The sequence below is a fragment of the Malaclemys terrapin genome, chromosome 5, assembly GCF_027887155.1.
Source record: "Malaclemys terrapin pileata isolate rMalTer1 chromosome 5, rMalTer1.hap1, whole genome shotgun sequence".
Lineage (NCBI taxonomy): Eukaryota > Metazoa > Chordata > Testudines > Emydidae > Malaclemys > Malaclemys terrapin.
The window spans coordinates 142,557,058-142,584,053 of record NC_071509.1 but is presented as its reverse complement, the minus strand read 5'-3'; the positions used below and the strand labels follow the sequence as shown (position 1 = coordinate 142,584,053).

Genomic DNA, 26,996 nt, shown 5'->3' with positions numbered 1-26,996 from the left:
TAAATTAGAACAGATTCCTGACAATTATTGGGGGTTGATATTATTACAAGAGCTCAAAGATCATATCAAAGGATTGTCTGCAAATATCTGTTCTTCAAATCAGCGGCTCTCAATCTTTCCAGACGACTGAACCCTTTTCAGCCATGGGCAGCAGGACCCAGGCTTCAGCATGTGTCTCAGCTTTGCGGGGCTCCTGCTTGCCACCCTCTAATGCCAGCTCGGCACTTGCAACCCCCCAAACCATCCCACCACCCCCAGGTTGAGAAACACCAATATAGTACATAGAGCAGTATAAACAAGTCATTGTCTGTATGAAATTTCAGTTGTCTATCAGGGATGGTCTAGACAGTATTTGGTCCTGCCCTGAGGGCAGGGGACTGGTCTCGATGACCTCTCGAGGTCCCTTCCAGTCCTAGAATCTATGACTTCGCTAGTGCTTTTTACATAGCCTGCCGTAAAACTAGGCAAATAAATAGAATCATAGAATATCAGGGTTGGAAGGGACCTCAGGAGGTCATTTAGCCCAACCCCCTGCTCAAAGCAGGACCAACCCCAACTAAATCATCCCAGCCAGGGCTTTGTCAAGCCTGACCTTAAAAACCTCTAAGGAAGGAGATTCCACCACCTCCCTAGGTAACCCATTCCAGTGCTTCACCAGCCCCCTAGTGAAATAGTTTTTCCTAATATCCAACCTAGACCTCCCCCACTGCAGCTTGAGACCATTACTCCTTGTTCTGTCAGTAATATCTAGGTGAGCTGATGTACCCCCTGGAAGACATCTGCATACCCCCAAGGGTACATGCACCCCTGCTTGAGAACTGCTTCCAACTGATAATATGCCAGTACAATCCAGAACTGCTTCATGTGTAGCTCTGTTTTAGAAATGTCTCCATCTGCTATTACGTAGTATTGCAAATTAGGACATCAAAAGTAGCTCTAGAAATCAAAACTCCTTTGTTTCTTGAGTATCTGCCCTGAGCTCTGCTGCATGATACCAGAACCTTTACATTGGGGCCCTCCCCAATCAGCAGTTACCAGTCGCCTCTGCCTGAGCACCTCCGCGCTGATTAATCTATCCCGCCCGTCCTTTGCGGTGCTGATGTCTCCTTCAGTAGAGCTCAGGTTTCAGACATTGTACGTGTAGTCACTCTCTCTACACTTACTGTGAGTGAGTGCCATTTGGAGAAACAGCAACAAAAAGAAGCGGAGTTTATATGTTCTCTAGTGTTTCGATATGGGAACAGGGACTATGGGCGCTCTGGAGGGGCACACGTGGTGTTACAGAACAAGTGTTTACAGTTATATGATCTGTCTGAATTTGTATTTTACGACAGTAATTAGTACTCAGCTCCAGCACCAAATCCCAGTTATGCAGGGTGTGCATCAATCTTCTATGTTCATAGTTCAAAAACATAACTAGGCCCTGGGTCTTCAAAGCCAGAAATCAATTGGGGGGGGGGAAGGGGGGAGTGGTGGAAATTCTGAACTGAGTTAAATGACTGGGAAGAGATGCCTTGTTTCAAGTTAAGATCAGATTTATTTTCAATCTTTTTGGCAAGGATAATTTGTAAATTTCTACCCAGATTAATGGATAACTGTAGCTGCAGCATCAGCTGTACACCAACACCACTTGCTGTTCTTGCAAGAGTGCAAATCACAAGGACAGGTCCAACACAAGCAAGTGAACCTTTTAGGAAGGAAAAACACTTGGGCAGTGCCTTGTCACAAACCTGGGAAATGTGCTCAAGAGGCACAAGTAGAAGACAGAACAGCCTCAGGGGGCAGTTTCTGGCCGGGGGGGGGGAGGGGGGAGGCAACGGGCAGCTTGCCTGGGCAGAATCGTTTCTCTTGTGCTTACTGGGGTAGAACTTTGGCCTTTTCCTGAAGAGCCTGACATGGTTCTTCCAGTGATGCTGTCCCAACAGGATCCCGCCTGGGGTCTCAACAGCTGAGCTCCCGGGGAGTCTGGCTGCAAAACTCCCAGGCGATGAGACAGAAAGGAGCTTCCTGCACAGAGGGTTAATGGTCCTGCCCAGCGAAGGAGCATTTCCAACTGTTTGTCTCTTCAGCTAGTCTCACACATTTCCTGCACCCTGCCAGCACAGTGCCTGTCACACCTGGGCACAGGCTTTGCTACTTTGGCAGCTTTAGGTATCAACAACAAAAAATAACTCACCCTGGTATGACCCCCATTGACCAGAAGCGCTATAGCAGGGACCAAGCATGCTCACTGCCCCCAGAGAAGCTGAACACACACACCTGCCTTTACTTTCAAGGTTTATAGTTACCAAACACCTTACGGGGGACTGCCCAAGGGAAACCATCTCCTTCAGTTCTGACTCCTGTTACACAAACCCCGAGCTGCCTTCAGAGACTGAGTACAGACACGCCTGGTTAACCCCAATTCATTCTTAGACCTCAGCTGTATTCAGATTTAAAACAGAGTCCTAAAGCGTTTAGCAAAGGCCGAACCTGGAGAGAACAATGCACGTTGAAAAGGGACTAGTCAGCCCAACTCTGGCCTTAGGCTAAGCAGTCAGCAGAAACTGGAGCTATGGAGCCAAACTCCTCTCGGTAAGAACTCCAAAGATGTCAAATGCAGTTACAACAGGGACGTACATGGTCCAGCAACAATCCAGTACTGCAAGAATACTCCAGATTTCTCACTATACAAGACATGTAAAGTAATATCCACTGACAGAGTTCCCACCTTTCCCTGCTCTCACTGATTACGTACATATAGTTGTGCACATTTTCTGTCAACACACAAAGTAAGCAAGCAGCTGCATTTGAGCTTCATTTAACTGGAACCACCTCTTTGGGATTCTGCTTTGAAATGCAATATAAGATGCTACTGGTCACCCCCCAAGGAATAATGGTGCTATCTGCCTCCCATTGTTGCCCCAAGGGCAAATGATTTATTGATTTGCCCTTCTGAACTGTGCTATTTCTGTAGAACACAGATCAGCCAGCAACCTGGAGCCTGGAAACAGGTTAGTGAGCACAATATGGTGCTCTCTGGTTGAGAATGTTGGCTGCTGGGAATTTATCCTCCTACTTAAAAGGAGTTGAATTCCCTACTAATTGAAGTAAATTCTTCTCCGATACAGCCAGTGCGCTCTACACCCTCAGAACATATTCTCAAATAGCAGAGTGCCCTGCCCTCCTGCCAAGGACCCATGGTACATAACACCCGAGTGGTTTAAAAACCCTACTTGATTGCGACAGTTCATTAACTCCCAAGCATAGTATGACAGCGAGGGGTGTGCATGCAGGCTGAAAATGTATGTTTCCCTGCCCACCTTTCCCTGGTCTCCATTCTGAGCTCAGCGACACCAGTCTCACTGGTGCTTGGCCTGTGATTAGCAACAGGTTATTTTCATTGAATGCCTAGTCCCCCTGCTCCTTGCCATTGTGCTGTGCTGAAGCATGGCACTTGGAAGTGAGGGTATTCCCAAACTAGCATCTTCTGGCTGCCACCACCTTGTTCTGGGGGGTTCTTTTGGGTTTCTTGGAAGTGGAGAGAGACAGGGACGATGAACATCAGACAGCATATCCTCACCGTGGAGAGGGGAGAATGTCTCCAGAAGCAGCCGCTCCTGTGAGCTGCTCAACAGTGATAGCCTGGAGCGTACTTGGTGAGCTAACACTGTGTGTGAGGGACAAAAGAACAGTGATAGATACTTGAACATATCGACAACAAACCAAGAACCCAAGGGCTATTTGGCAGGGCTCCCAAGCAGAATATTGCACTCAGTGGTCACTAATACTAGAAGCTTTAAACTGTGTAGAAAATTAAATGGTTTTGCACATTACAAAAATAAAGATAAACCACATTGTTCTACACTAGTTACTGAACAGCAGTGAACTTCAGATGAGTGATCCCGCTTCCACATGAAATAGAACCAAACTGGAGTGCTCTAAATACTGCCATCAATCCCGACATTATGGCTATTTGTGTACAGCAAACAGAATCCCTGAGAAGCCGTTCACACTGTTCGTCTGTCAAGCAGCTCTTCCTTGGAGGATGATCATGATTCTGAGGTTCAGGTGTAAAACATTTACTCAGTTCTGCTTTACCAAGCCACGGCATTTATTCCTTGAAAACATCTGAACTCTTCTTGTTAGTGTGTCCATAGATCATGCTGAGTTATCAGGAAACGGTCCTCCAGCTGGGAAAGAGATTCCAGTCTGGAGTTTTCTTTTCCTCACTTATCACAGCAACAAATCACTAGTTTCTTCCTCTGGGGAAAATAAAGAGAGAGACACATCAGTGGCAGTGGAGAGAACAGGAGAATGTTTCCAAATGTGGGAAATGATGGGAGATCCTTGCTATTTATCCAGCCCCAGCTCTGGGCACAAACAAAGCCTGTATCCATGTGGGCATTCTGTGCCTCTCCTGCCCCCTCCAAGCAGTGACACTGAGCTCCAACAGCTGGAGAACATGCCACCTGTAAGGCTGGCCTTGTCTCTACGCCCCTTTGAACATGTGTCCTCCCACTCCCCCAACATTTGTAGGTGAATTTAGTTCACGGGTGGGTTTTATGATAGTGCTAAGTAGACCATGACTGCGGTGCCAGCAGAGCCCTGTCCCCAAGCCATTCTGCTCCTGGAAGAACCTGCTTTTTATTGAGCCAGAGGATTTGGAGGTTTCCCCAAAACCAGAGCTAGGGAGTTCTTAGCCAAGACTAGCATTCCCAACCCTCTCATGCTGGAAGGTTTTGCCAACACCCAATACACACTAGCTATTGCCGATCACATCACTCAAATAGTTCAGATATTGTAAAGAAGGAGGAGCTGCATCTTTAGCTAACTATACATTATTTTAACTGCAAACAAGTTAAGAAAGAAAAGAAGCCAGCTACACACTCCCCGCTGACTCTAGCTTGTACGGCTTCCACTGGTCATGACTAGAGATTGGTCCAATCCAGAGCTCCATCTGTGAGCGTCTGTTCCCGATTTGGGGATGTACAGGTCTTCGCAGCTCAAGCTCAGGTTTAATTAGGGGACTTCCAGAGCGCTGATGATTCAGTATTCATCCAAACCTGACCAGCACCGGCTGTGGCACAGTTCATGGGAGCAAACACCAAACTATTCCTGAAAAGGAGGCAAGGCCTTCCCATTTTAACGTGTGCCTTATGGTTCTGTAACATTTCTCAAGCTCTCAGCCATAGGGGCACTCAGTATTCCTGGGGGGATTCTGCGCCACTGCGCACGCACAGAAACATGCCCCCCCGCTGATTCTCTTTGCTTCCTTGCAGAAAAATAATTTCTGTGGGGAGGCAAAGAGAAGCTTTACCAGTGCTCACTGCGACGAAGTGGGGATTTTCCCTTGTTATGTTGTATGTGAGTCTTACTGTTTTGCATGAATGCTGTGTGTGCCTCAGTTTCCTTGTGCATTGCACCAATGTCTAGGTGATGGGAATAAGGGTGTGTGAATTTTGCGGGGGCTGCTCCAGCTGCCTGCACGGATGCCATGGAGACCCAGGAGGGGGATGCGACCAGATGACTCTTGACCAGGGAAGCGAGACAAAGGTCGGAGGAGGAGGAGCAACAGGCAGGGTAGGGGCCAGGCAGCTGGAAGTGAGTCAGTCTCAGGTGGCTTGGGGGCTCTGGGCTCCCCTCCCCCGAAGATGGACTTGGCTGAAAGTCACTGACTTCTGTGCTAACAAGTTCTGTTCTACGCTGTGTTCCTATCGACTAATAAACCTTCTGTTTTCCCGGCTGACTGCGGAGTTGGGGTGCAGGGCCCTCTGGCTGCCCCAGGCGCCCCGCCTGGGCGGACTCGCTGTGGGAAGTGCACCGTGTGGAGGGGGATGCGGAATGCACCGAGGTCAGACCCAGGAGGGTCGAAGCCGTGTGAGCTCCTTGCCCGGGGACAGTCTGCTCCGAGACAGGAGGCTCCCCAGAGTCCTGCCTGGCTTCGTAGGGAGCAGTTCCAGAGCATCGCCCGGGGACTCCGTGACACACTCTCACTCCTCCCTGGCTGTGCAGGCGCATCTGTCTGGGTGCCTGGAGCAGCCAGGGGAGAGGCAGGTCACTGCAGGAGGTGGGGGGGAAGAGTCCAGATGCACGGGCATTGGGCAGCCAGGGGAGCAACTACCCGTACAGTGGTTCTCCCGCCATTTCCTGGCCCTATTGCTCCTCAGCCATGGGGGAGGGGTCCCTGTACAGGGAGCTGCTCCCCCTGTCCACCCAACCCCCGTGCATCTGGATCCCTCCCCCCTGCACCCAGAACCCCCCCACGAGGCCTCCCTGCATTGGGAGCCCCTTGCAACCTCCCACAGAATTCCCACCATGCTGAGCCTCACCCCTGCATCAGGAGCCCCCAGTACCCAGACTTCCCCACACCCAGAACACCACCACTGAGCCCCCCACATCCAAAGCCCCACCCTATAGAGACTCACCCCATGCTTCGGGAGCCCCACACCACTCAGTCCCAACCAGCTGCACAGTGGCATTCTGACCCCCACCCCACCAAGATCCACTCCTCCAGCAGCCAGATCCCCCTGCTGAGCCCTAACTACCTTCACCTGTCAAGTATCAGAGGGGTAGCCGTGTTAGTCTGAATCTGTAAAAAGCAACAGAGGATCCTGTGGCACCTTTAAGACGAACAGAAGTACTGGGAGCATAAGCTTTTGTGGGTAAGAACCTCACTTCTTCAGATGCAAGTAATGGAAATCTCCAGAGGCAGGTTAGAGTTGTTATGGTGCGGTGCGTGGTTGCTGGTGAGAATATGCTTAAGGTTGGCAGGTTGTCTGTGGGCGAGGACGGGCCTGCCTCCCAAGGTCTGTGAAAATGAGGGATCATTGTCCAGGATGGGTTGTAGATCACTGATGATGCGTTGGAGAGGTTTAAGCTGAGGACTGTAGGTGATGGCCAGTGGAGTTCTGTTGGTTTCTCTTCTGGGCCTGTCTTGTAGCAGGAGGCTTCTGGGTACACATCTGGCTCTGTTGATTTGTTTCTTTATTTCCTTGTGTGGATATCGTAGTTTTGAGAATGCTTGGTGAAGATCTTGTAGGTGTTGGTCTCTGTCTCAGGGGTTGGAGCAGATGCGATTGTACCTCAGTGCTTTGCTGTAGACGATGGACCACAGACAACCTGCCAACCTTAAGCATATTCTCACCAGCAACCACGCACCGCACCATAACAACTCTAACTCAGGAACCAACCCATGCAACAAACCTCGATGCCAACTCTGCCCACATATCTACACCAGCAACACCATCACAGGACCTAACCAGATCAGCTACAACATCACCGGCTCATTCACCTGCACGTCCACCAATGTTATATATGCCATCATATGCCAGCAATGCCCCTCTGCTATGTACATTGGCCAAACTGAACAGTCACTACGCAAGAGGATAAATGGACACAAGTTGAAGGAATATCAGGAATAGCAATATACAAAAACCTGTAGGAGAACACTTCAACCTCCCTGGCCACACAATAGCAGATGTAAAGGTAGCCATCTTACAGCAAAAAAACTTCAGGACCAGACTCCAAAGAGAAACTGCTGAGCTCCAGTTCATTTGCAAATTTGACACCATCAGATCAGGATTAAACAAAGACTGTGAATGGCTAGCCAACTACAGAAGCAGTTTCTCCTCCCTTGGTGTTCACACCTCAACTGCTAGCAGAGCACCTCACCCTCCCTGATTGAACTAACCTCGTTATCTCCATACTGATTTATACCTGCCTCTGGAGATTTCCATTACTTGCATCTGAAGAAGTGAGGTTCTTACCCACGAAAGCTTATGCTCCCAATACTTCTGTTAGTCTCAAAGGTGCCACAGGACCCTCTGTTGCTTTTTACCTTCACCTGGACTCCCCTGCACCCAGAACCCCCAACCAAGCCCCTGTGCATCCAGATTCCCTCCCCCACACCGGGCTGCCCACAACCTGATTGCTCCACACAGAATCTGGTACTCTTGAGGGAATTCTAAACCAAAATTTTAAAATTCTGCACCAAAAAATCAAGTTTTAAAATTCTGCAAAATTCTGCATATTTTATTTGCCAATATAATCACATCATTTTCAATTATTTTGGTCATTTATTTCAAAATACTTTTCAGCAAAGAATTGAAAATAGTGTGATTATATTGTATTATTTTGACAAATATGCAGATTTTTGCAGAATTTGAAAATATTGTGTGCAGAATTTTTATTTTGGGGGCACAGACTTGAGGAGTAAGTCAGTGTGGTGTGCCGAGGTCTCTGCCATTCCCGCGTTCCATGGCGTGCTGATTCGGCTGCGTCTCTGCGGGAGTACCTCAGGAAGCTCTTGCAACTGAGGTTTTTTGACTTCAGTGGAAAATCACAACCTATTGGTTACCTTCCACAGCACAGAAGTGTTCAAACAGCAGCTTGAGCGGTGTAGCCTAGCAGCTTTACCTTCTGGATCAGTACATTAGATGCTACAGAGAAATCATTTTTACTACTATAAAAAAACCTCTTCAAATCGAGCTGCCTGGAGCTGCCTACAAGACCAGCACTCCCCTGCCCGCACCTGCTATCAGTGCATTTTACATTAGTGCTGAGAAGCGAGGTGGTCTCCAGCGCCCAGACGGCTCACTGACTATTTGATCAGAGACAAAGGTTTGAGGTCAGCCTACATTTTTCTTCTCTAAGGAGCTTCCTAGAGACAACCCCCGCTCGGCTCTCACAGCAAGTCAGCATCTCAATAGTGCTGAACTGTTCTTTCAGGTATCCGGTTATTTCAGGGGTCACCGACCCAAGTGATCTCTGTTTGATAGGCCAGGATGAGCCTAAAATGCTCCAAAACAAAACCATGGAAAGCACCACTGTTAGCACAAGGGAGACAGAGCACTCTGGTTTGGGCGACGCTCCCAATCCCTCAGACTCTGCACTATGCAGAGTGGTTCCCTGTCCTAACAAAAGAACGGCCGTACTGGGTCAGACCAAAGGTCCATCTAGCCCAGTATCCTGTCTTCAACAGTGGCCAATGCCAGGTGCCCCAGAGGGAATGAACAGAACAGGAAATCATCAAGCGATCCAGCCCCAGTCACCCATTCCCAGCTTCTGTTCATTCCCAGCTCCTGGCCTCATTCCCCGGCTCCTATTATCCCCCACCCCTTTTTCTTACTCACACATCCTTCTCCACAGGAAACATCCACGTGGGAAGCCAATCACTCCCCACAGCTGTGGGGAAGCGTCCCCTCAACCCCACTATGGTCCTGTTCCTGGAACCAGTGCAGGGGTCTTTGGGGTCAGCCTTCGGTGGGTTCTAGATAACCCCTCTGCTTGTTGGAAGGAAGAAGGAGCTCTCTCTCTCCTCCTGTCCCACCAAGGGAACTGGCAGTTCACAGTCCAGGCGAGGAGTCCACGGTCACTCTGCTCCCCCAACACAACTTGCAGGCCTGTCTTTGATGCTACTCACAGCTTTGCCAAGCAGCGGAGTGAGGCTGCCCCTATTCTCGGTGATGTTACTGCTGCTCGCAGCTTCAGGAAGTGCCACGCATGAGCAGCAGTGCTGGAGCCATCTGCCAGCTGCCTCAGGAAGGCGGTTCTGCACCTTGCCCCACACAGGACACTATTGCGAGTTTCCCTCAGGAACCACAGGGGTACTGAAGGCACTTGGCCAAGGGAGCCAAAGGCTCCTCCAAGCCGTGAGCTCACGTTTGTGGCTGAATGCTTTCCTGGTAGAATGCTCTTCTTCAGGCTGTTACCAGCTCACTACACAACATGACTGCACTACGGAGCTCCCTCTGTGGAGGAGCAGCCACGGCACGTGTGAGTGCTCCACAGCAGCTGGTCAGTCTGACACGCCTGCCACGTGTGCCTACACCAACAGATCTGGTTCCAAAGGTACCCGAGAGCGGGGAGTGTGCACTTTTCCAGCCCAGCTCCCTAAGGACAAGCCCAGCCTGGCAGCTTTCAGACCACTGTGCGTTTGCTGAGTAGGGACACACAACTGGCCGTGCCTTTCCCTGCAGACCCCAAGGGAGCTCCAGTTCCCAGCCAGGCAGTAATTCTGTCAGGGATTTCAATGACCAAGTCAGGTTTCTTGTTTACAGGAGCAGGCTCTCGCTGAGCGAAGTGTCGGGAGGACACCATGTATTTGTTTGGGGTTAAAATGCAGACGGGTTCGCGCAGCAGCCAGCCCTCTCTTAGCAGTGACAAAGGGAGCATGCAGGCCTGATTGTCCCCACTTTCCTAAGCTGGTGGCATTTCACACCTGCTCTGCATTGCGGTAAGTGGCTGCACCAAAGGCAGGGCAGGGTGAATCAGCCCCTCTCCTCCCAGGATAGCTCTTAGGACTCCGTTACGCTAGGGGCTGTGCATCCCGGCCTAGTGAGAAACTGCTACTTCCTTTTTCTACCTCAGCCCGTTGGCAATAGATGGCCAGAGCCCAGCACACACAGTGTAGGACTTTTCAGCTGTAAGAGGGCAATTGCAGCCCCCGCAGGCCAGACCGCCCCCTCGTGGCCCATCAGGAAAGGAGCCAGCACTTTGCTCCGGGTAGCAAAGCGTCCTATCTGACAGCACACCCAGAGGAAAGCTCTGCCTGGTAAGCCATCGTCAGCACCAGAGACCCGCAGTCGGAAGAGTTAGACCCGTGTGTGTGATGCACAAGCTGGAAGAGAACCCAGCTCGCTCTCTGTAGTGGGACCGCTGCCCCACTCCTGGGTAAACAGGGCTGTGGCTGGGTGAGCCAATCAGCTAGGCCTATTGGCCTAGCAGCCTCAGCTGTGGCACGCCCCAATCAGGGCCCAGCTGGCCCTTATAAGAGGGCAGTGGGCAGGAGCAAGCATTCCCTAGCTGCCTGAGTGCTAAAGGGGACTGGAGTGAAGCAGGGCTGGGGAAAGGCCAGAGGAGCTGGGGAGCTCCAGGCCGGCAACTCCCCAGGCTGCAGGGCCTTGTACATGGCCCCTGGAGGTACTGGGTTGCAGGGAAAGGCAGCAGGGCAAAACCTCCCTTGCCTATGATGACTGGCTTATACAGACTGCAGTCGGCCCCAGTGAAAGGGGGCTAGATGGTGACTGGCAGTAGCCCATAGGCTGAGGTAAGGTGGGGATAGAGGGCGGGGGTTCCCTGGGGGAGAGGAGAACCAGATCTGTGGGGTATTGCCTGCACGGGTAGCACCCCAGATAAAAGGGTACCGGGGTCCGGGAGGGACATAGGGGCCAGTGACGGCGAGACACTGGCAGAGGGCGCTCTGGAGCTGGTAAAAAGAGCTAATTCCCGGATAAACCAGCAGGAGGCGCCACTGGGTGAGTCTCCGCCCCGCTACTCTCTCCCGGAGGTAAAGCACTCATTTGCAACTGAAGTCTGGGCACATGTGTCTGACCAATACATGGTGCTTTTTCAGTTGCTTTTCTCAACACATCTGCACTTGGAGGAGGAGGAGGAGAGGAGCAGTAAGAAGCGCAAGAGTTGTCTGCCTTAAAAGGTGACTGACAGGGTCCTTTGGAGGGAGAGGAATCAGTCATATCAAGCCTCCTGTGGTGGCGTTTTCCCCCATGTTAGCCCATGTAAGACGGCTCCCGTACCCTTCTGTGATGGGGTAGTAGCACCTAGTGGTCAGCCTACCCCGCCCCCTGGGATGGCCCTTTAGGGGTCTGGAAGGGTCCAGCAAATACAGAGAATGACCTAACCAACTAAAGCCTTCTTCTGCCCTGGAGCTGTGCCCCACCCCCACTGACTTGGCTTCCCCTGGATGGGACAAGATGGCTCCTGCTTCAGCTCTGCCCTCCCCTCCCAGAAGCAAGGAGAGAACTGGGAGGGAAGAAAGAGAGCTGCCCTTTTCAGAGAGATACGGCCCCCTTCCATCCATGAACAATGTGCCGCCCAGCAGCTTCCTCCGTACTCCTGCCACCCCTAGCCAGTCTCCTGGCAGCTCCAGTCCTTGCAGGGACAGAGAAGACAGGGGAAGTCAGCAATCACTGGGAGAGGGTGGCCAGTGTTAGCAGTGTGGAGGATTGGATGGCCAGTATTCACTGCAGGGTGGGGTGGTTGGGGGGGAGAAGAGTGCTGGTCTCTTAGAAGGACACTGTAGATATTAACTCAGCTGCAGCCAGTCACGTAATGAGCTTGGGCTTAGAGCCAGTGAACACTGGTGCTCATAAAAGCAGTTTTGTAATGCCAGCCAGGAGATGGGATTTCTGTTCTGCAAAAAAAATTGAGTTTGAGGGAAAATATCATCCTGAATCAGGACAAAAAGCCACAAAACTTGAATTTTTTGTGGGGATGAAATTCCTAAATTTTTGGCTTTGGAAATACTGACACATTCCCACAGTGGGACCACTTCAATGTTTCCAAAACAAAACGTGCTCCCCCGGAATCACCTGCTCTGCAGGAGCACAAGGAGCGGACTGTCTGGGAAGCCCACCAGGTGAGCTGCGGAGAACAAGGGAGCCCCGGTGGCCAGTCTGGTTCCCAGCACAAGTGCTGGTGGAATCAGCCTGTTTACGCGGCACATTCTGATCCCACCAAACCAGTCCTTTTGGATGGACTGTCCAGCCAGCACTAGGTGTTTGATGGGGAGCAGTAGTGAATGGAGGATCCATCTTGCAAGAAAGCAGGTGGAACAGAGAGGGGCAGGGGTATCTTCCCAGCCCTGTACCAGTGAGTGTCGTTTGAATGGGAAGGGTTAGGATAATGTCCTAGCTCTACACCATCATGAATTTAGCAGAGGATTCAAAGTAACAGATCTGGCTGAGATTTAAAGAAGGTTTACAAACTGTTCCTCTTACAAATGCCACAGAAAGCAGGATACGTACAGGCGGCGTGTGGGTTTGTGCAAATGAGAGACACCACCAGCACGTCAGGGACTAAAAACACGTAACTGATTGGTTAACTACAGTTCAGTTGCTCCTAAACTCAACCTGCTACAGACCAAGCATCATGTGTCAACTACAACCTAGCACATGCCAGCCCAGAGCTGGACTGTCCTCTTATTCCATCTCAACCTTCGATACGTGAAACCCACCAGTGAGCGAATTAGGTTCACGTACATTTACAACCTCATAGTTAAAAAAATGTATCTGCAGTTAACTGTCTGGGACATTAATTTTGATACTGGACTTCATACCATGTGAAACTATCTCCATTAACAAGCTGCCCCAGTCCACCCCTCCACCAAATTATCGGAGGAACATTTGTGCCATAGATAGCTACGGTGAAGAAGAGTCAGACCGCACTGGCCTGCTCTACCGGTCTGCTTTTAAAGAGATATGATAGCTACCTGCACGCTGCCAAACCCCACTGAAAAATCTGACTGATGCAACCCCAAACACTCACCTGTAAGGAAACAACTCCATGAAACTCCACAACTGACTTTTCTTCAGTTACATCTGAATGAAACAGCACTGAGAACATTTTTACATTCATCAACAGGTCTAAATGGGTGCACAGCAGGTAATCAAAGGGTCCATAGAATTTCAATCCCAGTGTTTCATCTCCAGCCAATAATGCTGCCATCTGATTGCTGCAAGACTATTGTTTCACGTCACATCTGGTCATCAGTGACCTTCAGATTGCACTGTACACTTAAGTTCTCAAGGGTATCTCAGGAGAGACACACTTAGCTGTGTTCCCACTTCAAATAGTTCAGAGTTCGAAAGTCTGGTCTCGTTGTAAAGGCAGGACTCCAAACCCAAGAGAGACAGTAGCACTACAGATCCTTCAGCCACACCGCAGTTTCACATGCCGCCCGATATAAAACCTTTAGCACTAGCATTACCATTCATCTGAAGGAGAGAAGGACAAAGAAACCGTCATGTAGCAGCAGTCTTTCATGGCTTATAGTATTCATGATGAACAGATTAATGCACATTCTGTTTTCTTCCAGATGCCAAATATGGTGAGTACTCAGTCTAAATAAAATGGCCCTTCTTCAGAACAGACAGGGTTTCTTTTGTCATGGGTTTGCTGGCAAATGAGTCACCACCACAACTATTACGGGATGGGGGCACTAGAATTAGGTGCTACCTAGGGCAGACAAGCCTTACGGCGTTTGTGTTCCATCTCAAACTGTTTAGTTTGTGGGTAGAAATGTATTTGCTTCTGAGCTCTAACCCAGTGTCAAACAAACAAAAGGAGAGGTGTGCGGCTGTGGTTCAGGAGCTTCAGGAGATGCAAGGTCGACAGACAGAGCTGTGTTTGAACACACAACTCAACACAGCTTCCCCCCTCTCCCAAGCTGGTTAATCGCAGTTGGCACACTGCAGGGAGGCCAGGGCAAACTGTGCTCAGAACTAGTGTCAGATAGTGAACGAAACCAGTGAGGATCTAAAAGCAGGAAAGAACACCAAGTCTGGTGCCCGAGAACAGCTGGCCACGTATCCAGCTGACATTCTTTGCACACTTTTGTCTGCTCCCATTATAGAGCGCACCCCTCCCCACAAGGGGGAACACATGGGACATGAATCTCTGAAGAGGGTCTCAGCAAAAGGTTTGGGAACCTCTGCCATAGCAGAAGCTTGCATCCAGAGAAGCGAAGACACCATTTTAAAACCTGGACCTTTCTATCTGCTTTGAGCAGGGGGTTGGACTAGATGACCTCCTGAGGTCCCTTCCAACCCTGATATTCTATGATTCAGTGATGTGTAGCCAGAAGAACAAAAATAAAGGATACTTCCTGTAACTGGGAGTTCTTTGAGATGTGTGGTCCCTATCTGTATTCCACATATGGGCAGGCATGTGCGCCATGCGCCTGAGTCCACAGATTTTAACAAGGAGTGTCAGCTGGCCTGCACACGCACAGTAGATCTCCTTATGCTCCCGAGCAAGGGTACAAGAGGAAGTGTGGGTCGATGCCCCCTCAGTTCCTCTTTCTGTGAATTTAACCAGAGGGGATGGAGGGCGGGCCGTGGAATACACAGAAGGACCACACATCTCAAAGAACTTCCCATTACAGTCAGCAACCTCCATTTCTTCAAGAGCTGGTCCCTACATGTAGTCCACGCATGGGTGATTGGCAAGCAGTGCTCAGGCTGGAGGTGAAGGCAAGGAAGCCAGCAACAAAGATGTGTGCACTACTGCAGATCCCACTGCTGCATTTGCAGCAGAGGCCCGGACTAGTGCGCAATGTATAGCAAATGTGTGTCTGGAGCTCCAAGTCGCTGCTCTGCATATGTCCTGTGTTGAGACTTCCTGCTGGGATGCTATCATGTGCTCTCGGGGAGTGTGCTACTATGCCTCCGGGAGGCGGAATGTGAGCTAGCATGTAGCACTTGATAATGCAGCCAGAAACCCACTTAGAAATCCTTTGAGACGATATAGCTGTGACATTCCACACCTTGGGGGAGTGTGCTTTAACCCCCATAGTCCTCATTTTTATATAATCGCTATCTTACATATAAAGCATGCCTTGTAAGGTATCAGGGGAGAGGCTATGATCTGCTGAAAGTCATTTCTCTATCCATATGTGTATCATTAATGCATGTGAAGTTATGAGAATTGTGTTGTATGGTGGTCACTAAAACATGCTGTAAGTTGGGGAATCAGCCAGATATTAGCTCCCCAGAGACAACAGCATGGAAAATAACCAGCGCCTGGGTGGGTGTCAAACAACCATCAACAACCATTGTCCAGCAACGGAGCTACAATTCAATGACTCACCTGCATAAGGCCACACCAGGGGAATCGCTCAACCTTGCTTGGAGACTCAGCAATGCCCCCAGACATGCCTGGACTTCCGTTTTCCAAGCACATGGACTGAGGGTATAAAACAGACAGAGGGGCCATATGTTTGGCCTCTTCTCCTGCCCCCACCTATGCTGCAAGCAACTAAGACACTGAGAAGACAAGACTCCAACAGAGGATATTGGCCCAGGAACAAACCTGTATATTAAGGACTGCAATATCCAGTGGGGTGAGAAAAACTGCTTAATCTAGATGTTTTCCCGTCTAATAGGGTTGAGAGTTTAGACTGCATGCTTATATTTCATTTCTTTTGGTAACTAACTCTGACTTTTTGCCTATCGCTTATAATCATTTAAAATCTATCTTTTGTAGTCAATAAATTTGTTTTAACTGTTTATCTTTACCAGTGAGGTTGTATGAAGTGTGTGGCAAATCTGCTCAGGTTTGACAGAGGCTGGTGTATATCCACTTTCCATTGATGAAGTGGTGAACCAATTAATAAATTTGCATTGCTCGTCTTGAGCAGCGCGAGACGGTACATTCCTGGGGTACAGTGCTGGGAGCTGGGGGGGGGATTTAGCTGGTGCCTTTCCCTCTGTGATTCATGAGTGGCTCTGGGAGCATTCATGCAATCTAGCTGGGTGTGGGGCTCCACATGCTGTTGTACTGAGTGATAACAGCTCCTGGAGGGGTTTGCTGCTGGTCATTAGCAAGGCATTGTGAGAGACAGCTCAGGCTGGAGAGAGTTAAGGGGGCACAGTGGTCCCACAAATCCCAGGCTGCACCCCAGGAATCCCGTCACAATAGCTTGACCTTGGGATCTCGCAGGTATCATGATAGAGTGTCTTGGTGACTTTCTGATGGGTTTTGGTTCTTTGCAGGTAAAAAGCCAGCGAATGCTGGACGTCAAGGGAATGAAGTCTCTTCTCTTTGGGAGAAGTGTGGGGTTTGGGAAAAGAGATGGGTAAGTGAATACGCTGGTTAAGGTAAAATTCAGAGACTAGCCTGGGAAGAAATTCAGGGTGAAACCTTGTCCTTCTGAAATACCGTAAAGGGAAGATCCGCCATGAGGGCTCCCAGTTTGTTGACTCTCCTGGCCGAAGCGATGGCCACACCACCACTTTCATGGATGGTGACACAGGGAGTGGGAATAGAGAAGGGTACCTTTTTAGGTTTTGACCGTCAAACAAAGGAGGCCATGATCCTGGTGGGAACCTTGGAGTTGATGTGGTCCTTGTTGGGTGAGTAGCCAAGCTGAGCTGAGACTAAGCTGAGCCAGGCCTGTAGGCAACACAGATGAAGTCTGGCAAAGTGTGTCACATTAGAACATGCTGCCACATGGCTCAGCAGTGATATGCACATTCTCACTGTAGCCTTTGGTCTGCAGGAAATCAAATAAAACAGGTTGCACATCATTTGAAACCTTTCTGCGGGGAGGAAGGCTCTTGCAGAAAGACTCCATTGTTGCCCCAACACATTTTGTCAGCTTCATGAGGGATAAAATGGATTTTTCTCTGTTCACGCAAACCCCCAGTGCTGTGAGAAGCTGAATGAGGAATTGAATAGCTGATGTGATCTCCCGTCGAGAGGGTCCTAACAGGAGTCAGTCATCCAGATACAGAAAAACTGAATGGCCCTGACATCTCATCAGAGTTGCCACCACAGAAAAAAATTTTGTAAACACTTTGGGTGCTACCACTAGTCCAAAGGGGAGGACTCGGAACTAGAAATGCTCCTGACCCACCATGAACTGTATGAGCCTCCTGTGGGAAGGGGTGAATGTCTATATGAAAATATGCATCCATGTTGAGAGCTGCAACCCATATTACCTCTTTGAGAGGAGACACTTGATGCCAACGTAACCAACCTGAATTTTGACTTTCAAATGAAGATGTTGAGGTGCTAAAGATCCAGACTGGGTCTCCATCCTTAGTGTTTTTGGGGACTAGGAAATATGGACACTAGAACCCTCTTTGATACTGAGGCAGGACGTGTTCTATTGCCCATCGGTATAATAGGGATTCCACTTCCTGCTGAAGGGTCATCTAGTGAGACTGGTCCCCAAAGAGGGACCGGGAAGAGGGCTTGTGCAGAGGGAAGGGGAGGAACTCTATGGAGTATCCCTGATGGATAATCTCCAAGACCCAACTGTCGTGATTAGCTCCCAGTTCCAGGCGAAAAGAGTAAGATGGCCCCCAAAGGTGATGGAAAAAAGGATAGGTGGCATCAGAGATGGCACATGGGTCTCAACTAAGATGCCATAAGTGGCTCCTAGCAGCGGGCTGGGAATGGGCTGTGGTTGAGGTGGTAGAGGAGACTTAAAAGCAGAGCCTCTCAGTCTTCTGTTGCTTGCGTGGAGGCTCAGCAGGATGCTCGTAGTAGAAAGCATGAGGAGGAGGAGGAGGTGGTCTTGATTTATAGCTCTGTCTCTAGTGCTTCCTTCTCGGGACTGGTGAGCAGATCCCCAAGGAGCAAAGGTCAGACATCAAGTCTTTTAACGAATAAAGAGAGTCATCAATTTTCTCATTGAAGAAGTTCAACTTGTCAAAGGGAAGACCTTGGATAGTATTCTGCATTTCCCTGGGAAATTCCGAGGATTGCAACCAAGAATCCCTCCTCACAACAATACCAGTGGCCAAGCTTGTTGATGCTCTATCCACTGCATCATCTGCAGCCTGAACAGCCATTTTTGCCACCAACTTGCCCTCCTCTAGTAAGGAGAGGAATTGGGCTCTGTCACCAGGGGAAAGTTTGTCCTGAAAGGCCACCAGCCTAGAGAAGTTGTTGAAGTTGTACTTTGGTGATGCGGAATTGCAAGCCCACAAAGAAGACCTTTCTCCCCAGGAGGTCCAGTCTCCTGAAGCCTTTGTCTGACGGGATGGTCCTTAGGTATAGTGACCTAGTCCTCTCGGTAGCAACCTGTACCAGCAGAGAGTCTGGAGCAGGGTGGGAAAATAAAAATTTGGCTCCCTTTGGTGGGACCAAAAAGCGCCAGTTGGCCCTCAGAGGTGTGGGAATACAGGATGATGAGGTGTGCCAATCTTACTAGTTCCAATACAGCCTCATTAACCGGGAGGACCACCTTACTTGGACCCTGAGGCTGCAGAATGTCCAACCAGTTGGTGTGGGCCTTGGGTTTCCTCCAGAGGTATCTAGAGACAATTAGCCACTCTTTGCACAAGTCATGGTATTGCTGATGATTGTCCGGCGGGGATGGGGAAGAGGAGGAGATTCCCATCGGGACTGTCTGTACCTGTGGTTCTGGTTCGACATCCTCCTCCTCCTCATATACCAATGAATCTGGTTGTGGGTGAGAAGGAGAAGAGTGAAAAGTCTCCTGGGGGAGTCCCAGGCATCTGCTATCAGGATCCTACAGTCCCCAATAAGGCCTGAAAGAGGGGCCAACTGTGTCAGTCCCTAAGAAAGTCATGACTATAAAGGTAGCAACTGTAAGTCCTGGATTGCCTGTTTGGGCTTGGCTCTCTCTGGGGGGGATGAAGCAGCAGCCAGCTCACCAAATTCATCTGAATCTGAAAACTGCTCCTGTTGGAATGGCGGAGCTGGCAGCAGCTGTCAATGCTGCCTGATGATTGTAAGTGAGATGGTTCCTGGGACAACAACATACTATCGTCTTCTGGTGTAGTAATGTCCCTCAGGAGGGCTGGGCCAGAGAAGAGGGGAGACTGTGGATAGGGAAGAAAAGTATCCTCTGGTGCCTTGTAGGTCTGAATATGAATATATGCACGGGAGGTTCGGATGGTCAGCACCGACGGTATGGGTGCATTCCTGAGCGTGATGAGTTCTTTGGGCAGGTAAGTCAGTACCAAAGAGTCTGGACCGTTGTGGACAGAACCAGCAGACGGCTGTCTTTATGCTTCAATTCCAGAATCACCAGTGCATTCTTCTTCTTCCTACATGCTTTACCCTCAAGCCAGGGTTGTGTGGGGTTTGTTTTTTTGGTTTTTTTAATTGTTGTGGGTTTTTGTTTTGGTCTGTCAGAACTGGTTCTTTAGGACATGTAAGGGTTTGCCTGACCTCAATGGGCTCGGGGAAGGAGCACATCTCTTATGGACAGTCACTGACTGAGTCTGTCCTCATGCCCATGAGTGCCCCTTACTTTCATGGAAAGTCCTGGAGGGCTCCACTCCTAAGCATGTGCTCATAAGGGCGCTGCTCATTTGTTGAGGCTGAAGTACACATATGTCTCCCTAGCTGGATCAGAGAGGGGCCTCATGGCCTTCTTCATCAAGCATTCCCAAGGCAAAGCTGACGGGCTTTGTGATTTCTCAGTGGAAACAAGAGACAAAATATGCATGTCACCCAAACAGTAGAGGCAGCATTGCTATTCGTCACTGATGGAAAAGGACCTAGGGCGGGAGATGCAGTTTTTGAAGCCTGGGACTCTGGACATAGTCCCAGACCATAGGGAAGAAGTCCTTGGTCTAGGGAAACAAACTACACTAGAACTGTAACTGTACTAAGCTAAAAAGAATAATTATTCACCAACCATTTTATTTACAGGTTTTCTGAAAAGCTGAAGAAGGAGAGAACACTGGATTCGGACTCAGGCCACACGGTGGTTAGAAGGAACTGAGGTGGCGTCTACGCACACTGCCTCTGATACCCTCAACTTTGAACACGAGGAGATCTACTGCGCCAACAGACACTGCTTGTTAAATTCTCTGGGCGTGGGAGCATGGTGTGCCTGTGTACCCACACATGGAATATGCACACGGACCAGCACTCAAAGAAGAATCACCAGTTAGTCAAACATTTCCTTCATTCAGCAAAACAAACGGAGGAGGATTTTGCTTTACTGTACCTTTATTCTGAGAAGGGGATGTCCACATCCCACTAATAATTAGAACAGTCCCTGGGCTCTGTGGCGGCTAGTTTTCAAAAATGCTTAGCGAGGTCTTGTCTTATGTAGGGTTTTTGGCGTGTACTGAAATTGGGGTCCGTGCGTCTCTCAGAGCTCACTTGGAACAAGGGCTGATGAGTGTCGGGGTGGGGGGGTAAACCAAGGCGACATTGACTCGCTCGCTGCCATTCCTGGGGCAGATTATCTCCATCACTCCCTCTGGTCTAGGCTGACTCAGCAATTCTCCTGAGAGAGAGAGAGAGAGAGAGAGAAACACACATTGAGCATCACAGCCATATTCACAAGACAGCTCATTTCACAAAGACCCATAAGGGAGACATCTAAGACCAATGTCATAAAATGTTCTATAAGGAATTTTATTTTTCAGCCCAACAAAATTCTCATCTGCATAACCATGGTGGTGATTATAGCTGGAAGAACGTTGCTCCAGACAAAGACAACATCTGCCATTACTCCCGGCTCCCCTAACCTGATCACCACAGACTGACTCAAAAGATCTTTAGCTAGACATTGCAAATTGAAGTGGGTCTCTAGAGTCTAATGAGGCTCTCTAGAGTCTAATGAGGCAAGGACTGCAGAGTAGGTGTTCCTAATTAGGATTCAAGGGCAGATGGGATCTGAAATTCACCTTCCAACAAAGCTCTGCATACACAATATGAATTGTAGGTGTCAGTAAGGCAGCTGGCAGATCAGTGGAGACAGCTACAGACATCCCCCTATTATTTGTGTCTATGCAGTACAGTGATCGGCACCTCCCCCCCGAGAGATTACCCTACCATGGAATAAGTCAGTACAAATCTAGCTAGAGGGATTCTATGACTACCCAGTGGAGACTCTATTCCTTTGCATTAATCAGAAGTGACCAAATTTGAGCATCATTAAAAATTTAGATTCTGGGATGCAACTTTCCCAGGGGCTGCTGCTGCTCTAGCTCAGAGATCATGCTGCACCAGGCGGCTGGCTGTGTGTTTGCTGGCTGGAGTACGTGTCCTATGCTCCCATTTAGAGCAAAATGCTGTGTGTCAAACCCTGCCCTCAGAAGCTCCTGCACAACCCTCCACGCAGCCAATGGGAGTTCCAGGGGTGCCGTCCACGGCAGAATGTTGGCCTCTTATTTTGACCTTTTGCACAGCGTGCCCATCTTCGGCATTGGCCCTTATGGAATTAAGCAGAGCGAATACAAGAGCATTCTGCAGCTGCCTGCCGAGTGGCAGTGGTGGTGCATTTCTACAGCTGACCCATATGCCAGGGCTCACTTCAGCAACTATGCCATGAGTCAGGCAAGTTCATTTGTTTGAGAAAAAGTTACTCCTGATTGGCCAATTACTGACACCCAGAATCAGAGGAGTCAAGGGAGGGCCCTGCGTCAGCTACAGTCATGTGAAGAGGACATAAGTGAAGAAACAAATGGACCAAGCCCTGAGTGTTTGATCCTGGAATAAAGAGCTGTCGTAGCAATGTCCCTTTATTCTCAGGCCTGGTCTGCTCTACAGGGTTAGGTCAAATTTAGCCACGTTAGGTCAATTTAAAAATGATCCTGTTCCGTTGACCTAAAGGGCTCTTAAAATCGACTTCTGTACTCCTCCCCGGCGAGGGGAGTGGCACTAAAAATCGACTTTGCTGGGTCAAATTTGGGGTAGTGCAGACGCAAATCGACGGTATTGGCCTCCAGGAGCTATCCCAGAGTGCTCCATTATGGCCGCTCTTGACAGCACTTTTAACTCCAATGCACTAGCCAGGTACACAGGAAAACTTTTGAATTTCATTTCCTGTTTGGTCAGCGTGGTAAACTCAGCAGCACAGGTGACCATGCAGTCCCCCCAGAATCATAGAGCGTAGAATGTTTCTATGCTCCCCCTATCATCTCCGTCCCTGAGGTTATCGCAGATTAGAAGGCGAAAAAAACACACTCACAATGACATGGATTTCCAAGCTCATGCAGTCCTCCTGCACTGATAGGGCACAGCTTAATGCATGGAGGCAATTCAGTGGCAGAGGCCAGGAAAGAATTAAGTGAGTACGAAGAGCGGAGGCAGGACGTGATGCTGAGGCTAATGGGGGAGCAAACTGACATGATGAAGCGTCTGTTGGAGCTGCAGGAAAGCCAACAAGAGCACAGACCCCCGCTGCATCCACTGTATAACCGCCTCCCCTCCTCCCCATGTTCCATAGCCTCTTCACCCAGACACCCAAGAATGCGGTGGGGGGAGGCTCCGAGCACCCAGCCACTCCACTGCAGAGGATGGCCCAAGCAACAGAAGGCTGTCATTCAAACAGTTTGACTTTTAGTGTGGTTACAATAAGCAATGTGGCCTCCTCCTCTACCCCACCCGGGCTACCTTGTCCGTTATCTCTTTTGTTTTTTAATTAATAAAGAAAGAATGCATGGTTTCAAAACAATAGTTACTTCATTTTGAAGGGGGGAGGGTGATTGGCTTACAGGGAATTAAAATCAACAAAGGGGCGGGTTTGCATCAAGGAGAAACACACACAACTGTCACACTGAAGCCTGGCCAGTCATGAAACTGGTTTTCAAAGCCTCTCAGATGCGCAGTGCGCCTTGCTGTGCTCTTCTAATCGCCCTGGTGTCTGGCGTGAAACAATTGTCTGCTGTTGCTTTCACGGAGGGAAGGGTGACTGACAACATGTACCCAAAACCACCCGCAACAATGTTTTTGCCCCATCAGGCACTGGGAGCTTAACCCAGATTTCCAATGGGCGGCGGAGACTGCGGGAACTGGGGGATAGCTACCCACAGTGCACCGCTCCGTAAGTCAATGCTAGCCACGGTAGTGAGGACGCACTCCACCGACTTAATGCGCTTAGTGTGGACATACGCAATCGACTGTATAAAATCGATTTCAGCTGCTAAATCATGTTAAAAACAGCTAAAAATACATTAAATAATGTCCCTCATTTTACTTTTCCATGTAAGCAACAGCTGCTGACACCTGTGGAACCTGACCCAATTGCTAGCAGCAGCAGCCCATGCCATGGTGAATGGGAGGGCAATTGGCCAGGAGATGTGGTCTGTGGTATGGAAGTTTTTGGGAACCCCGGGTTTAACCCCTCTACTTCCATCTCCGGGAGCAGCCTCTGGGACAGTGAGCTGGGTTTCACCATTTGTAACCAGCCCATTAAACAATTCCACAGACACTGATGATCATTCAAGTGAGAAGAGATAGAACAAGAAGAGCCCACAGCAGGCTCTCTTAATGTCCAGTTAAGAACAAGAGGCTGGGAATGGGGGAGTGGAGGGGGAGAGACAGGAAGGCTAAATCAGAAATAGAATAAAGAGTCAAATCTCTGGAGGTTTCCCCAGCTCCATTAGGAGAGAACTCTTACTTATTTTCTAAGCCTCACCTTAGTCTTTAGCTTGTGCAAGTAGCCTTCCCACAGCACGGCTCTGATTGTAACCTCTCTAAACTAGGAGTGATAGTTGAGTCCTTTCAAGTCTAAAAGTTCACATCATGCCATCCTACTGTAGCGTTCTCTTCCTGGGCATTGCTCCTGACCAACAAAAGTGCGATTCACAGCCCAGGGTAAAACTTGGCATTAAATATTTCAGAATAGTCATGACTAATTCAGGTTTCCCTCACCCAGTAATGATTATCCAAAGCACCACTATTGTCACAGCTTGCAGGCCACAGATGCAATACCCCATTAACAGCTGCACAGTAATGAGAGATGTTAGACTGACAGCGCTATAGAGATATCCTGCAGACATCTGCAGTGCAAGTACCCATCCCACTTGAAAATGTCTCCACTGTGATGTGGAGGTGACGGTTCTACCAGTGATAAGGTATATCAGCATCCACTAAACACTTTGTCTGTTTGCTTAGACCGCAGACAAAGATGCCAACTGTCCCAATTTATGGGTTTGTACATAACAGGGGTGGTCAAACTTACTAACCCTCTGAGCCACATAGGACAATCTTCAGAAGTTCGAGAGCCAGGACACCCCTGCCAGGGCTCAGGGCTTCAGCTTTGTGGGAAGGAGGGTCTTGGGACTGAAGCCCTGAGACACCCCTCCCTGCTGGGCAGAAGTCAGCCCTAGCCCCACCACCCCACTGCAGGGAGGAAGCCCTGAGCTCTCCTCCCCAGTCTGGTAGGCAGAGAATGGGAGGGGGGCCCTCGGCAAGCCGCACTTTAACTGTAAAAGAGCCATAAGCAGCTCACAAGCCGCAGTTTGGCCACCCTGGGATATAATATCTCCAGGGAGACATGCCTGATGTAAACCCTGGGAAACATTAAGAGCGTGAAAGGGCTACTTGAAACAAAAGGCCAAGCTAGAAGGACCTTTCAAAGTGAAGTGAAATCTCTAGGGAGAGGTGTATGCACACAGACCCTTTCCGGCTATGCAAGAATTCAGCCTTCTGAATCTTTGCCCTTAGGAAGGGTCCATTGGCTGCTGATCAGCTGCTACATGAGGACAAGATCAAAGGTCCAAATGGTATAAAGAAGTGACTTCAGATTCCTGGGGTGCTTGTTCTGAGCCAAGTGGTTATGTGCTTGTAACCACAGAAAAACCTTTCCGTGGGGTCTGAGGGACTAATCACCAGCCAGAACCCTTGCTGGAGTTCAGGGAGAGCTCTCAGCTTGTCGAGTAGTTTCTTTTATTGGCTTGAATGTGTGTTGTGTGCAACGCTTGTGACCCTCAGAGCCAGCTGGCAGAGGGCCCACCATACTGTAACTTCTCAGGCCCGACGCACTCACTATCCCCAACTATCTGTTGTCATGTCAGGTATCACATGTAAACCGGTAACACACTGGTCCCAGAAGTCACTGCGTGAGGTATGTACAGGTGGTATTCAAGAGCTTGTGGGTGGGCTGGAAATACGTCCTTAGACTATGTTTGGGAGGCAGCGCGTACACCAAGCCTGATAAAGGAGTCTGGATTCACCTCTCTGACTGGCGTGACTAGAGGAAAAGAGTGTTACCTTTTCTGTAACTGGTGTTCTTCAAGATGTGTTGCTCCTGTCTATTGCACAATAGGTGTGCATGCTCGCCACGTGCACCGGTGCCGGAAGTTTTTCCCCTAGCAGTACCTGTAGGGGAGCGCCCCAGCGACCCCTGGAGTGGCACCTCCATGGCATGGTATAAGGGGCGCTGCACACTACCAACACCCTCAGTTCCTTCTTGCCAGACAACTCCGACAGAGGGAAAGGAGAGCGGGATGTGAAATAGACACGAGCACCACATCTCGAAGAACAACAGTTACGGAAGATTGCTCATGTGTATTCCACAATAGGTGATTCTAAGCTATATCTGTTGGAGGTAGGAAGGAGTTCACAAACTCTCGGGACGGAGCGCAGCCCTGCCAAACCCAGCATCCTCCCTGGTCTGGGAGACAATCGCATAATGCGAGGTGAACATGTGAACTGAAGACCATGTGGCAGCCTTACAAATGTCCTGAATGGGGACATGGGCCAAAAAGGCAGCCGACGGACGAGGCCTGCGCTCTAGTCGAACGTGCCTTCACAATAGGTGGCGGAGGGATTCCCGCCAGGTCATAACAGGTACGAATGCACGAGGTGATCCAGTTGGAGAGCCGCTGAGTGGAGATCCGCCTGCCTTTCATGTGCTCGGTCAAGGCGATGAACAGTTGCGAGGACTTTCTGAACGGCCTGGTCCACTCCAGGTAAAAAGCCAGAGCCCGTCTCACATCCAGCGTCTGGAGGCAGCGATCCTCACTGGACGCATGGGGCCTGGGGCAGAGGACCGGCAGAAAAATGTCCTGACCCATGTCATAGGCGGAGACCACCTTCGTGAGGAATGAAGGGTGTGAGCAGAGCTGGACCTTATTTTATGAAACACTGTGTACGGGGGCTCGGAGGTCAGGGTCCTGTGTTCTGAAACTCGCCTAGCTGACGTGATCGCAACCAGGAAGGCCACCTTCCACGAGAGGTGTGACCTGGAGCACATGGCTAGCAGTTCAAATAGGGGCCCTGTGAGACAGGCCAACACCAGGTTTAGGTCCCACTGCGGGACTGGGGGCCTAACATACAGGAAGAGACGATCCAAACCTTTAAGGAATCGGCCAATCATAGCATGGGAGAATACCGTGTGGCCCTGCACCGGCGGATGGAAGGCCAATATGGCCGCCAGGTGCACCTTGACTGATGAGGGCGCGAGACCCTGGGCTCTAAGGTTAAGGAGGTAGTCCAGAATAAGCTGGATCAGGGCAGCCACCCATCTGGAAAATGACCCACTTGTCCGCCCATCTGGATAACCGAGACCACTTTGCCAAGTAGACTCGGCTCGTGGAGGGCCACCTGCTTTCTAGAAGAACGCGCTGAACCCCCTCCGAGCACATCCTTTCCTCCCTACCTAACCATTGAGCAGCCACGCCGTGAGGTGGCGTGCCGCTAGGTTGGGGTGGAGGAGGCGGCCCTGGTCCTAGGAGAGCAGGTCCGGGCGGGATGGCAACGGCCATGGCGGGGCGACCGCCAGGGCCATGAGGGCCCCATACCAATGCAGCCTGGGCCATGCTGGCACAATC

The 26,996-nt window shown here is 49.9% G+C and overlaps 1 protein-coding gene across 3 annotated transcripts in view; it reads right to left on the bottom strand.

Annotated features, from left to right (window-relative positions):
• Window positions 1-3,760: 3,760 nt before the first annotated feature.
• MFHAS1 (multifunctional ROCO family signaling regulator 1) overlaps window positions 3,761-26,996 on the bottom strand; it is a 95,283-nt gene continuing 72,047 nt past the window's right edge. The window contains exons 2-4 of one of the 3 annotated variants that reach the window (XM_054029428.1): window positions 20,435-20,719; window positions 13,267-13,715; window positions 3,761-4,244 (exon numbers count right to left, since the gene is read on the bottom strand). In XM_054029428.1, the coding sequence (XP_053885403.1) occupies window positions 20,589-20,719 (131 nt within the window). In that variant the 3' untranslated portion in view covers window positions 3,761-4,244; window positions 13,267-13,715; window positions 20,435-20,588. The remainder of the gene's footprint in view (window positions 4,245-13,266; window positions 13,716-20,434; window positions 20,720-26,996) is intronic. The other 2 variants (XM_054029429.1, XM_054029430.1) reach the window with 2 other exon arrangements.